At 36.7% G+C, this 14284-nt stretch overlaps 1 protein-coding gene across 2 annotated transcripts in view; it reads right to left on the reverse strand.

The window, feature by feature from the left end:
• Positions 1 to 13936, reverse strand: part of LOC144968650 (syntaxin) — a 70358-nt gene extending 56422 nt beyond the window's left edge. For both annotated transcript variants that reach the window (XM_078907201.1, XM_078907202.1), the window contains exon 1: positions 13718 to 13936. In XM_078907201.1, coding sequence (XP_078763327.1) covers positions 13718 to 13750 — 33 coding nt within the window. In that variant the 5' untranslated portion in view covers positions 13751 to 13936. The remainder of the gene's footprint in view (positions 1 to 13717) is intronic.
• Between the last annotated feature and the right edge of the window lie 348 nt (positions 13937 to 14284).

Here is a 14284-nt window from a genome sequence, read left to right on the forward strand (position 1 = left end):
CATGGCATTACCATTGATGGTATGCGTTTAAATAAAATACACACTAGTTCTACATGAGTGGTTAATCGTAATATCAGAGAAAGCTATGTGTAATTTTTAACGGTTATAGTCTGATTGAGCTAATCTATTGAGAACTAATCACACAAAAAGCGGTCGAAAAACAATAACAAAGAGCAGAGTGAAGTCAATTCTATTTTTTGTAAACAACTAGCTAGATTTGTCTCAGAGGGTTGAGGGTGTGTCGCAAATCCTCCGTTTTGATTAGTCAAAAATCTACTGGTTAATTGAATACGACAACACACGATTCACTTTCTTTTGGTGATCGTCGCCTTGTGTTGTGATGTGGTTTGTTGTTTTTTTATCAGTGTACGAAGTCTACAAATCGAACCCAGGCTCACCGGGTAAAAGTATATTTTACACAGCCTGTCATAAGTCATTTTCTCTGCTCGTTACAATGAGTGTTATAAATGAATGAAGTTGACGTCACTCCGCACTTTCCAGACGGGTGATTAGTTCTCACTTATAAATTCTCTCCATCATACTACAAATCTTTAATGTCACACATAGTTGGGTGTGTGTGTGTGTTTACGATTCATCTGCTGGTGGGCATAACTGGAGAGTTTTACATAAGCATACCCTCACAATGTGTGACGGATACAATCAATTTTCTCAGATGTGTTGAGATAATCGGTGGAGTGGTAACAACGAGGGGGAGGCCCTTCTATCTCTCTCTCTCTCTCTCTCTTTCTCTCTCTCTCTCTCTATCTCTCTCTCTCTCTCTCTATCTCTCTCTCTCTCTCTCTCTCTCTCTCTCTCTCTCTCTCTCTCTCTCTCTCTCTCTCTCTCTCTCGTCTGCGGGATAGGATGAGTTGATACAATAATACAAGATACCGATCTGTCAATGACTCATGAATAACTGATATATAATACACCAGGTTTTCTCAAAATTGTGGTTGGTGTTATAATAACAATAATTACAATCGAGATTTATCAATGGACAATTATCATAATACGACACACATTCCACAACCATTATCTCACCCCCCCCCCCCCCAGCCCCCCAATTATAAGTTACAACGCCAGTCGGAATCATTACAATAACAGCGTCAGCAGAAGGACTAGGACAAACACGTGCCCGCGCACGATCTGTTCTGTAGGTTTCTATAAAGATCTGAAAAACGTGTGTATAGAACAATGTTAAGTCAAGGCAGAAAGAAAATGCAAGGAAAAGAAAAATATCTCAAAAATTAACTTGCCTCGACTGGGGTTCGAATCTCAGATCTCCGGATTACCGGTCAGACATGCTACAATTACATCACAGAGGTCACCCGATTGCGACTTGCTTGATGCTTATTTTTCCTTCATAAAGGGGCGCGTTTCCCCTGCGAACCATCGCTTTGTATAATATATCATAATAAACAAACATTGAACGGACGAGAACGAATCAGCGACATCTATAGAGGATATTGGATGTCGATGAAACGAAGACATGAGTAGCTCCTTTTTAAAAAAAAAAAAATATCATAGTAACAAATTAAGGTGCAGGTATTGGAGTAAGATAATCTGAAAAGGTGGAATTAAAAACGTTTTAAGGTTTTTATCTAACACCAGTGCCAGCTCCCTAATTTGTTACTGAGGATTTCTATAGTAAATCAATAGACATGTGGGAACCGATCGCCATTTTAAAATTTAATAAAAAGCTGATGGTTTAGAGTATTGCCAGAGTGTAAAAATTTGTAGGTCTGATAACCGAACGCAAAAATTATGGACTAGATTTAATGTTGTTGTAATGGACAATATTTAGCATTGGTTTGAAGGTATTTCCACTGTAACAATTTGGATTGTAAGACTTAACAAATGAATAAACGTCGGGTATTGCCTATGCCTTTGTCATGTGTGTGTATGTGTGTGTGTGTGTGTGTGTGTGTGTTTGGATGTAACAACGCATTGCCTATCCCAACGCCTTTGTAATATGTGTGTGTTTGGAGGTGATTACCAAGGGGGAAAGGATGGAAATCCATGTCTCTGGTTATTTTGTATTCTCCGTTGAAAATGTGCGTCAAAAATACATTTTCTTTTAATTAAACGTTTTTAAACTAAAGAAGTAAAATCGTTTTATAATTTTTTTAAATGAATAAGTTGTGGCAGTGGTCATGGAAAATTCTGGTCTGGATCTAGCGTATTTAGGTAAGGTACTTTAACGCACTATTACCCCATTAGGCTCAGGTGTTGATAAGTACCTGGCTCTAAGCAGTGATGGATAATATAAGAGGGTTAGTACAAAAAGGACACCCAATGGGCGGCTTGCACAGTATGAAATTTAAATTTGGTTCCACATGGTTTAATGGGAGAATAGATAAAACATCGTGAAACGCATTCATTGAGCAAGGTAAATTCGTGGAAATGTGCTATATAAATGTACTTATCACAATGCACGATGTTCTATCATTGGTCAAAACAAACATGATTATGTCTATAATATATAGAGCAATCTCCACTAAAATTCCTCAAAGCGCTTTACAATGGGACCCTAGCCAACACAATTCTTAATATGTAGGACAAGACATGACGCCCTGTAAAGCGATATTACAATCTTCATTAAAAATAAGAAGAAGAAAAACAACATTTTAATGAAAATAAATTATGAACAGCAATAGAACACAACTGGTATCGCCACCTCAAGCCACTGATGACAATGAGAGGTGAAGAGATAAGATTGCACGAATCGATAATATTATAATTACAGGGTGATTCAATTAAATGTGAATGTTATCCTACCCTTTCCCCCTTCAATTAAATATGTCGCTGGGATGTTGATATCCCTCATTCATAATGTGTTGCGTTACACGTCATCAAGGAGTTTTCCAAAACCAACCTATCAGAATTTGATGCTATTTTTTGGCGTTTGCTCTTTTAAAGTAGTCTGTTTGATTAGAAGGGCACAGATGTGACCTACGGTTCGGGCACCTGGAAAAAAGATTATAGATGGCCCCCATTTGTTTATATGGTAGATATGCTTGAATGTCTCTTGTCGACCAGATGAAAGCAAAAATTAATATTACATTATCCAAAAAGAAAGATATGTTTTGCCCACTAGAAGGTTAATTTTATGGCCAACCCAACACACTCAAGAAAATCTGTCAAAGTAGGGTACAACGACTCTTCTTTTACAATTTATAACATTATGGGTACCGTGGCCATTGTGTAGATAAAAAGTAGCTTAACCGAAAAAGGTTTTATTTTGCAGTAATTTACATCACTTCGCAATTCTTGAAGTTCGCGTAAAATAAGACAAAATCATTCATGATATAGTCCAATCCTGTGCAAAAATTCTATATTATAGCCCAAAGTCACATCAGTTCCACACGTGAAATTATTCAAATACAAGTCAACCTAAAATGTACATGGTTCGATTTACTGTGATAAAGTACACATGAAGTGTTCACATTTTACTAAACTATTCCAAATATTTAAAAAAAACACCATCCTCAACATTTTCCCCATTTGAGTCTCTAAACTTTTGTCACTTTGCTTGACAAAATCTTTACGTAACATCATCTTGCTTAATTTCTCTCTCCTTATAATATACATTTTCTGGTCAAAATGAAACTAAGTCGTTTTGTGAGCATACAGCAGACGCAGGCCTCTGATTTAACTACATATATGCTACAGGCGCATCACCAAGGTCAGGCTATGGTGGATGATACGCTATACAATTATGTACACTAGGCTGAGTAAGTCATACAGATAGGTACTGGGTGGTTCACAATTGATCATTAATGTAATGCCACCGCAAATGTCAGCACATCCCTTAAGCTCAAGACTGGCTCAAGAGTGATATTTAACCATATATATAAGCCACATTCTATTCCATTGAATACATAATATATTATAGACATTCATGAATTCCCAAGTTGGAAAGGATGCCAAACTCAAGAAAGAGAGAAACAGAGAGAGAGAGAGAGAGAGAGAGAGAGAGAGAGAGAGAGAGAGAGAGAGAAAGAGAGTGAGAAAGAGAGTGAGGGAGAGAGAGAGGGAGGGAGAGAGAGAGAGAGAGAGAGAAAATTAGAGAAGAGGAACAAAAAGTGTGAGAGAGAGAGAGAGTAAAAATTAGGAGATATAGAGAGATAAAATGGGAGAGAGCGGGAGAGAGAGAGAGAGAGAGAGAGAGAGAGAGAAAGTAAAAAGGGAAGGAGGTATGGAGAGAGAGAGAGAGAGAGAGAGAGAGAGAGAGATAGAGAGAGAGAGAGAGGGTAAAAAAGGGAAGGAGGTATGGAGAGAGAGAGAGAGAGAGAGAGAGAGAGAGAGAGAGAGAGAGAGAGAGAGAGAGAGAGAGAGAGTGTGTGTCGTGTGTGTGTGTGTGTGTATGTGTGTGTGTTCAGACTGTTGTACATCCCCAATTCTATTTGTCGGTATGACCGGGTATATACAATGGTATCTCGGTATTTATGGAATAACAATGCTGGACTAAGAAAAAAAAATTGTTAAAAAACTAGGAGAGAGAGAGAGAGAGAGAGAGAGAGAGAGAGAGAGAGAGAGAGAGAGAGAGAGAGAGAGAGAGAGAGAGAGAGAGAGAGAGAAAGTAAAAAAGGGAAGGAGGTATGGAGAGAGAGAGAGAGAGAGAGAGAGAGTGTGTGTGTGTGTGTGTGTGTGTGTATGTGTTCAAACTGTTGTACATCCCCAATTCTATTTGTCGGTATTACCGGGGGTATATACAATGGTATCTCGGTATTTATGGAATAACAATGCTGGACTAAGAAAAAAAATTGTTAAAAAACTAGGAGACAGGTAAAAAAAGAAGATCATTTTTAAAAAAGAGAAATTTAAGTTTAAGTAAGATTAGACTATTATGTAATTAGGTGAAGGAGAAACATAAAGAATGATTTTTAAAAAGTCTGTTGCAGTACATTATAACAGGGCTAGTGGATTCGCAGTTACTTATGACCAGACCTGCCTAGTGCTACGAAAATTCGTAAAAATACGAATTTTTGGCTCCAGCTACAGAGCTGGACTGGTCTCTTTGACTCAATAAATCTTGTTGAAATGTGAACTTTAGTTCCTTACAACCCATATTCAGAATGTTGAAGCATTTCTGGATCATGCAGAGAGCAAATTGTTTATTTCTAAAGCTATTTAAAGTGATTTTTTTTTTCCCTTGGAAATTACGAATTTTGAAATTTCACAGGTAGCCGTGCTTATGACACATTTTCATTTTGACAGGAAGTAGAAAGGATGGTTAGAAGAGAGAGTTGGACTAGAGAGTTTGGTTACACTTACGAGCATGATAAAATTAGACCAATCTTTATAATATTAAGCTGGGTTCACCTAATAATTAAATCTTAAGATTGACTTATAAAATTTAAGTTCAAATTAATGCCTGTATCGAGAACAAAAATGAATGGATTGTTGTCACTACTGACTAAGATCGTTTGTATACAAATAAAAAACAAAGAACAATTTTTTAAAAAGTATTTTAAAGCAAAAGAACAGAAAATATGCTGTGACATATCTAATCATTAAAGCTAAGGTGATTGAATGAGTGTTTTAATTTTATCCTATATCATCTACTTTATAACGATTATTCTAAATACCAAAAAAGGCTGACAGTGCATCTAAGAAAAAATGAAGTTAAAAATTTCAGTAGCTTTCTTCTTCAAAAACACAAAATATGTATTTAACTCCCTTTGGAATTATGTAAAGAACAACCTTCTCTTAACAAGAAAAAATGTACCAAAAAACTACTATAATAAATAATAAACCTTGGACAAATGCAGAAACCAAATTCATCTTGAGAAAAGAAAAAGACAACTCGAGATATTGAACGAACTGCAAGAGGCCAGCGTCAGCGTCGAGAGGGCTATACAGAGGGAATTAAAATTATTGATGAAGACACGGGGAAAAAAGCAAACATCTCTGATCTTAGATTAAAATTAAAAAACAAAGAAAACAAGGGAATAGCTCCTCAGAAAGAAAAAAATCAAAAGCTAGCCCAAGACCCGGTAAGAAAGGCAAATATCTCTAATGAACAATTTTCATCAGTATTCCCTGAATCATAAACCAAAGTCGATGGGAAACTCATTGGAAAAAAAGTAAACCCAATAGAGCAAATCACATATGATGCATATATATGAGAAATCTCAATGAAATTAAGGCCTCTGAACCAGATGGCCTATCAGCAAAATTTCTAAAAACGTTTCCTAATGATCTGTGGACTGGCTTTCATCTAAACATTCCTCAACTGCCAAGTCTCCTTGGATCAAGGTGAAGTTCCTGAAGAGTGGAACGATGCCAATATAACGCAGATATTCAAAAAACAAACACGGAGCTGATAACTATAGGCAAATTGTTGGACCATGTGATACGTAGGTACCCAATCTTGAAGATGTTTTAGTTCTATTAAGTTATAGTAGCAATCGTGTAACTTTCGATTTGAAGAAAGAGTCTACATAACGTACTTCCGGCGTTCACATTTTACTTTTTCATAATTTTAATTTCCACCATGTAAATGTGGTCAATTTTGGCTGAGATGAAACAGTGAAATTTATCGCTCTGCGACTTCAGTTAAAGTTGGCTATCTTTGGGATCATGACAGGTTGGAAAGCAAAAAAATAATTTCACGAAGGCTTTGTAAAAATACACTGGGATGTGTTAAGATTTGACAATTCTAAAAAGCATCATTTAACCGTAGCAATATATCTACCATATAAACGACCCATGGGCTATGCATGGCATTCTGGAACATTCCCAACTATGTTGCGACTAAGTCTCACAAATTCTTTCTTTCTTCAGTTCTTTCTTAGTTCTTTCCTTTTTCTAACATTTCAATTTCACAAATTGACTGATTTCAGTTAATTGACTGAGAATTTAAGGTCTACTCAAGCCTGAAAATCGTCTTTTCCAAAATTGTCTGAAAATTTATATCAACCAACGATGACCTCAGCAGAAATTGATAATAGTATGACATGTCAAACATCCTGTCAGATGTATCATATAATATACTTTTAAAAGAATATTGTTAGTACTCACAAATTAATTAGCCTGTATGAGCATAAAGGGAGGGGGTAGTCTTACTTTTGCGTTTTTTAGTGGTCAAAACTTACAGTGAGAGTGATTTTAGATTAAAGCCAACAAAAAAATTAAGGCATTATAAGTAAGCAAAATATGCTTTGCCTCAGTAATGAAACAATTAAACACAGTTTAAGCATTAGAAAAAGAAAAGAAAATCTCCAGTCTTTATTCTTGGTGCAGGAGGGGGTAGATATCCCCTGTCAAAATATTCGGGAACAAGCTTAGAAAATGAAACTATCTATATAAATTCCATGACAGAGAAAATGGTCCAGGTTAGACTGTACCCTTGCTTGCAAACATGAAAAGAATTTAAATATTCTGCATTCCTTTCGTTTTTTAAAAATTAATGATGCTGGCAAGGACTGGGTCCCTTACTGTTATTCTTTTTGGAGACTACAAGTCCCTTTGTAGCATAATTTAATCTGACTTTGCCGTATAGACAGATATAAAAACTAGTACCAGTACTTTGAACGAACCCTACAAAAACCCAGGACCTTTGTTACGACCTCTAACTAACCCAAGTAGAAAACAATCCTCAGATCTCGAGCAACCCTATAGCCTATACAATAGAAAGAGAAAAAAAAAACCTATGATGACTGCTTGGCAGACACTAGGCTTATATACTTGAACAACAATGGTGGCAGAGAACCAAAACAATGGTCATATAAGGAAATTTTAAACTTTTACCAATCGATCAAGGCCAAGTTTTGCTTCTACTCTAAAGTACAGTACAGCTTTTAAAATTAAAATTAAAATGCTACTGCGTCAAGGAACATACAGAAGGCCTGCCAAGGTTGTTTCTGCAATCTACAAATGTTTCGGGCATGTTGCAGAATCGTTTCGTTTTTGTTCTTGTATTTCTTCTTTGTCTTGAGGAGAAAGCGGCTCAATTATCTTTTTTCTTGCAGATGAAGTAAAGTTAAGAATTCAGATGACCAGCAAAAAAAACTAAACAAAGAGCATCCGTTTGGGTTCCAAATGAAATATCCTCTTTTATATCAAAAATTCGCCAAAAACCCTTCTTGTCAATCTTCCAACATACAATCATAAATTACAGAGATATCATTATGTCAAAGATTGTTTGTCGGAATCTGTTACAAAGAAACATAGCAAATTGCGCCAAATTGTATTTAAAGACATACGATTATAATAGGCTTCGCGAATGTGTGTTGGTAACACTGAGCCAATGAACAAGCGCGCGAACCAAGAACCATGGTGACACTTAGCAAAGAGGCATCCACAAACGATAAGACAGAGAAATGGGGAATCCCCTTGACAGCCACGCACTGTGCACGCAGCGAATGAAGTATATATAGAAAGAGAGAGAGAGAGAGAGAGAGAGAGAGAGAGAGAGAGAGAGAGAGAGAAAGAGAGAGAGAGAGAGAGAGAGAGAGTAGACGACCTGACTATAGTAATAGTAATAGACTAAGATATGCTTCGATATTGTCTTCCACTGTTTTTTCCCCGTGATTTTTTATTTCAATTTGGGCTAAAAAAAATATAATTTTTGCATACCGGAGCAAATTTCTTAAAATTTATTAATGTCTAACATTATGTCCTTGAGGTAGACAATAATGGATTGTCTGATTTTAGGCAAATGCCTGAGAATTTACAGGCCTATGTAGTAATTATCAATTATTATGTAAGAGGCCCTTAAAATTATAAAAACACCAAAATAATGCCGGCAATTTTCTGAAATTATTCAATTTTTTAAAGAATGTTTGATATTTAATTAAATAATAAAATGAAGTAAGAATTATTAATGTGACATTTTTGTCTTATTTAACAGAGGACATACTATTCACAATGCCAAAAGTGAAAAAATGGTTTATTATTTAAAAGTACAGTTCTGAAACTACATGAAGCTGGGTGGGCAGAGAAAGAAATATCAAGAAAGAGGATGAGAGGAAAAGAAAAAATGAGAGAGTAAAATACACATACACACATACATGAGAGGAAGAGAGAGAGAGAAAGAAAGAAAGAAAAAGAGAGAGGAGCGAGAGGACTGCTTGTGCATTGAGAGGGTGGAAGGGAAACAGAGTAAAGATTGAAGCCCGGACCTGCCAACCTTTGAAATATGGAATCAGGGACACCCTATTGCGATTGCGCCTGAATGCTGTGGCCAACTGCGTGGTGGTTGAAGCAAACAGAAGTCATACAACTTAACTGAAAATTTGTATTCTTATATATACTGCATGGAAAATACAGGCAACCAAAAAAATAGGAGAAAAAAGAAGAAGAAGAAAAAGAATAGGGGAAGGAGGGAGTAGAGAGGAGGAAAAGATAATGGAATCTTAAATACCTATAAGTAATTATGTACAACAAGATGTCAAAAGATATCTATATACAATCACAGGGATAAATCTAGTTGTGAGAGGAAGCAAGAAGATGCTCTCTTGTTGCCCTCTTGCATCTTCTCAAAACTTCATCTCCAAGGGTCATATCCGGTGAGGAGTTTATCTTTGAGACCTATAGGGATTCAAAAATTCAAGGGTCTTTGTGGACATGGAGGACCAAGCTTCAATTAATTAAGATCTTTCTTACAACACTGACAATTCTCTCCGAATCTGCATTGCTATGAGGAATTCAAAGCACTGCTAACAATAATTTACAAAGATTAGGAAACAGCAGTCTGTTGTCAATGTCACTCCTCAAAGAAGAAATTTTCGTTAACTTCCTTGTTTCTTTTTTCAATTTCAGGGGTGGATGGAAAGGACTGAAAATCCTTAAACTCTGAGAGTATCTTCACTTTCTTCTTCTTCTTCTCGGTTCCATGCCTGGTCCAGGCTTCGGATACTGCATGAATTATCTCTCTCCATTCCTCCCTGTCTCTTGCTTTTTCAAACAGCTCTTGGATTGTTAGGTTGGTGAAGCCCTTCAGTTGGTCTATGAGTGTTTTTCTTTGTCTCCCCCGGGCGCGTTTACCAGGTATTTTTCCACAACTTGCCAGGTATTCATTCTTATCTTTCCTTACTAAAATGTCCGAAAAAGGATTGTTGTCGATCCGCTATTAAGGGCATTAAAATTAGTTTCCTTTGTTGGTATGTTTGTTTTAGCACTTCTTCGTTCGTTTTGTGTGCAGTATACGATATTCTCTGCATCCTTCTCAAACACCACATTTCAAAAGCTTCAATGTTCTTTTGTGTTTCTGCATTTGTAGTCCAGCTTTCGCATCCGTATAACAAGATTGGCCACACGTAGCACTTCAAGACTCGGAATCTAATCCCGAACGGCATCTGTTTGTTTTTCAAAATGTTTCCCAGGTCCATGAAGGCCTGTTTGGGTCAATGCCTTGAACTTTGAAGACAAGAAAGTCAATGAGCTAAATTCCCACTCTTCCCTTATACTGATATCAAGGATAGCTCTTGCTATTTTAAGATTTTTCTACAAATCCTTTGCAAAATTCCCAAGATCTAGATCTTTGTCCAACAGCTGAAAAGGCCTAACCAAATTGCCCGACGTCTTAGAAAAAAAAAATTGCATTTAAATTTCTTTTTTGCTGTTGTTGTTGTTTTTTTGGGGGATTTTTTTGTATTTTATTTTTATTTTTGTTGTTGTTGCTTTCCCCCAAAATTGAAATCAGGGACGGTTGGCAGGTCTGGAAGCCTTTATAAATGTGTGTGTGTATGTTTGTATGTGTGACAAGACAGAGAGAGTGAGGTAGATATATAAAGAAAGGGATGGAGGCGGAGCAAAGAATTGTAGGGATAGTTTAAGAAAGCATTTTATTTCAAAATAAGTCAAAGTCAATCAATTGGAAACATATTGACCAATGAGATTGCAATTAAAGTAATGGGACTGGTCAAATCATTCATTGCATTGTTTCCGTTTTGAGTCAGATGACAGCTTAAGGGGGAGGGGGTGGGGCTTATTTTGTATTGACTTTTACATGAAAACATGTCATTATTCAACTCTCCTCTCCACAATTAATAAATAGAAGAAATTACAAAATATAGACGACAAAAAACAAATTGATCTCCTGGTTCTAGACTGCTCTAAAGCTTTTGACAGTGTACCACACAAACAATTACTGTTAAAACTCATGCAAAGCGAAATTCTGAATATTGAGGGTAATGCAACAAATCAGTCAGAGAATATGGAACAACAACTGCAAAATCTTATTCTTTGGTTCAAGGACTGACTTTTCAATCTAACGCAACAAGTTGTCATTGATGGAAACTAAAGCGAGAAATGTAATGTCTTATCAGGAGTACAACAAGGAACAGTACTTGGGTCTTTATGCTTCTTGATATTTATAAATGACCTCGGAAACTAATTATCTCCACAAACAAGGCTTAAACTGTTCTCTGCGGTACTCTTTGATGTATACAACACTCATCGCCTTTACGCAAAGCCGCCTGTCCATAAATCAAGAGATGATCTCCTAACTGTTCACAAGCCAGCTGTCAAATGATTGGATAAGAATCTCAAGATCTCATATAATAAGGTAAGTTTTGGCAAGGTGATATCCTCCCACACGTCATCGGACAGAACTTTCATTGCGTTATATCATATAAGCTCCGCCTCCTCTTTCTATTCCGGAGTGACGAGATTAGACAAGAGGACACGAGAAAATATTGATCACGTGTTCATTCAGTCGATCGTTTGGTGAGCTTCGGCGTCCAACTATAACTTGGTATTGTTACCTTACACAAAACCATCAACGACTCAAAACTCACCAATCATCATCCCATAAAAAGCAAATCAGATAGGTACACTGCACGTAGATACAATGTATCATACATACAACCATTTACAAGAACAGACACATACAAACACAGCTTTTTCCCACGAACAAAAAATTACTGGAATGTCCTGCCATAATGTCTGGACATAACAAATGTTGAATGCTTGAAAACTTTAAACAGTATTGAATGCATTTGCCAGTCAAAGTAATCTGTGACTGTTACAGTTACCCAGGCCTGTAAATGGTTGGTGAAAAAATTGTCGGAACTTTTTGAACACGCGAAAATAGACAACAGGACAAAAATATGGACACAACACAGATATGACACGTCAATTGACTAGTCAAATCATGTCACTTTCCCCAACTTATTTATAAAGAGGTCCTTATTTTATGGTATCCAAAAAAAAAAAAATCCCAATTATTTGAGGTCCCAGGTCTGAGTTAGTTGTAAAATGAAAGGAAGAGAACAATTCCTACCCTTTTGAAGGATGTGTATCTAGATGTCTAGTGCTCGACACTGGAAGCTGCGTATCTTCGCTCCTGTTTGTGTTAAATGTTTACGCTGATTCTTTCATTTATTTGGATTAATTCTTATAGAAGAAGAAGAAGAAGAAGAAGAAGAAGAAGAAGAAGAAGAAGAAGAAGAAGAAGAAGAAGAAGAAGAAGAAGAAGAAGAAGAAGAGGAGGTGGTGCGGTGGTGTGCGAGCTTTCAAAGAAAAATAATTATTTCGCATTAATTTTTTTCCGTCTCACATCGGGACGGAACCAAAGAAATATAGAGACTGAGAAATAAGAACCGGAGATATGCATGTGTGCTGGTAGCAAAATAGAGAGAAACCTTCCAGTCCGGATCGACACACTTCTGTGTGTGCGTTATTTACTGACTAGGTGTGTGTGTGTGTGTGTGTGTGAAGACGACTTGCGCGAACTTCGCGACCTCTCTCTCGCGGGCTATGGCACAGTAGTCAGGCAGTGAATACATAAACGTCTAGCAGAGTGTGTAGGTGGCATGATAATATTATTGCTAACTGATAGACGGCAGGCATGTTTTGTCTTTGATGCGACAAATAAAAAGTTTTTTTGTTTTGTTTTTTTAAGTCGGCATTTGAAACGGAATAAAATCTAATTTTTTCGAGGAACGAAATAAAAGTCTTTTTATTTTTTATTTGTTCTAGTTCTGTTCTTTGGCGTTATGAATTTTATTTTTACTATTATCTTTTATTTTTTTATTTTTTTTTAGCACTTATAGAGCAAAATCGTACTGTCGGAAATCCGACAATAGACTGAAGATTTACAGGCCTGGTTACTGTTCCCTGTTTTGATTGGACTGTATTAGAGCATTTATAGTGATGGGCCTGTGGGGCCTTTTGCAAATACAAGCCATTGAATTATTGAAGATTGAAGATAAAGTAATGAATGAGACTCAAACTGTGAGTGAGTCAACTCGGAGGCATTAGTCATTAACACAAACAGCACGATTAGGGCAGGCCTACTCATCATAATCATATATAATATAACAGATATATCTTTTGACTCAGTTCGGAAATAAACAGTAGTTCAAAGGAACAGTTAGATTAACATTAACCGTGAGTAATGGTTGTAACGTGTCTGTGTTTGTGAGTGCGTATGAGTGCGTGGTGTGTTGTGTGTGCGTCAGTGACGATTAAAAAAATAACAAAGTAAAAGTAGAACAACGGGTAGTGTCGTCGTAGGCCCCAAGCCCTATTGTTTTGGAATGAGAATGAATTTTCCGAATTTTCTTCAAGTTACAATTATCATATTTCATATATTGTGCCTCTAAATTTACAACTGAAACGAATTTCAAAATAATAAATCAAAAGATGTGTCCCATCGGAGTCACTGACCAAAAACAAGTCTAACAATACAAGTACAAGAGGGAGAATGAGAGAATGGAAAAAGTGGGCAGGGCCCAATTTTTACACAGCAGTCGACATCACTTACCGCTTTCAAAGCAGCCAAACGATCTTTCGTCATGATGGCATGCAGTTATTGAATTATTCAGTGTGAATGCTAAGTGAAATATCCGAAAGAGTCTGCATTACTCCAAAGCACACAGAAAAACAAAAGTATCCTTCATTTTCACAAATTAGATCACTGAATCAATACAATTTTCATATCTAGCAACTGGTGACTATTCCCTGACACTGAACTGCGCAAGACAAAAAAAAAAAATTATTGAATATCCTGTTTCCGGTTTCTGAATAAATTTGCTGCAACGCCATCTAGAAAAATATGGGTATCCTTTTGGATCCTTTCCCTCACTGGGCGTTGCAGTGGTGAGGTGGTATGAGAGAGAGAGAGAGAGAGAGAGAGAGAGAGAGAGAGAGAGAGAGAGAGAGAGAGAGAGAGAGAGAGAGGACAATAGTGCCACTGTGAGCGCCAGTCACATCAGAATATCTTCAATACTATCTTTCCACTCTGTGTTTCCCGTTGTCGGACAACCATATAATATAAATGTATATTCATTAGAAAGTAACAAGATATGCAGTGAGTAGAAAAGTGCCAGAA

The sequence above is a fragment of the Berghia stephanieae genome, chromosome 3 (genome assembly GCF_034508935.2).
Source record: "Berghia stephanieae isolate SIO BIC M18660-M18661 chromosome 3, UCSD_Bste_1.3, whole genome shotgun sequence".
Taxonomy (NCBI): domain Eukaryota; kingdom Metazoa; phylum Mollusca; class Gastropoda; order Nudibranchia; family Aeolidiidae; genus Berghia; species Berghia stephanieae.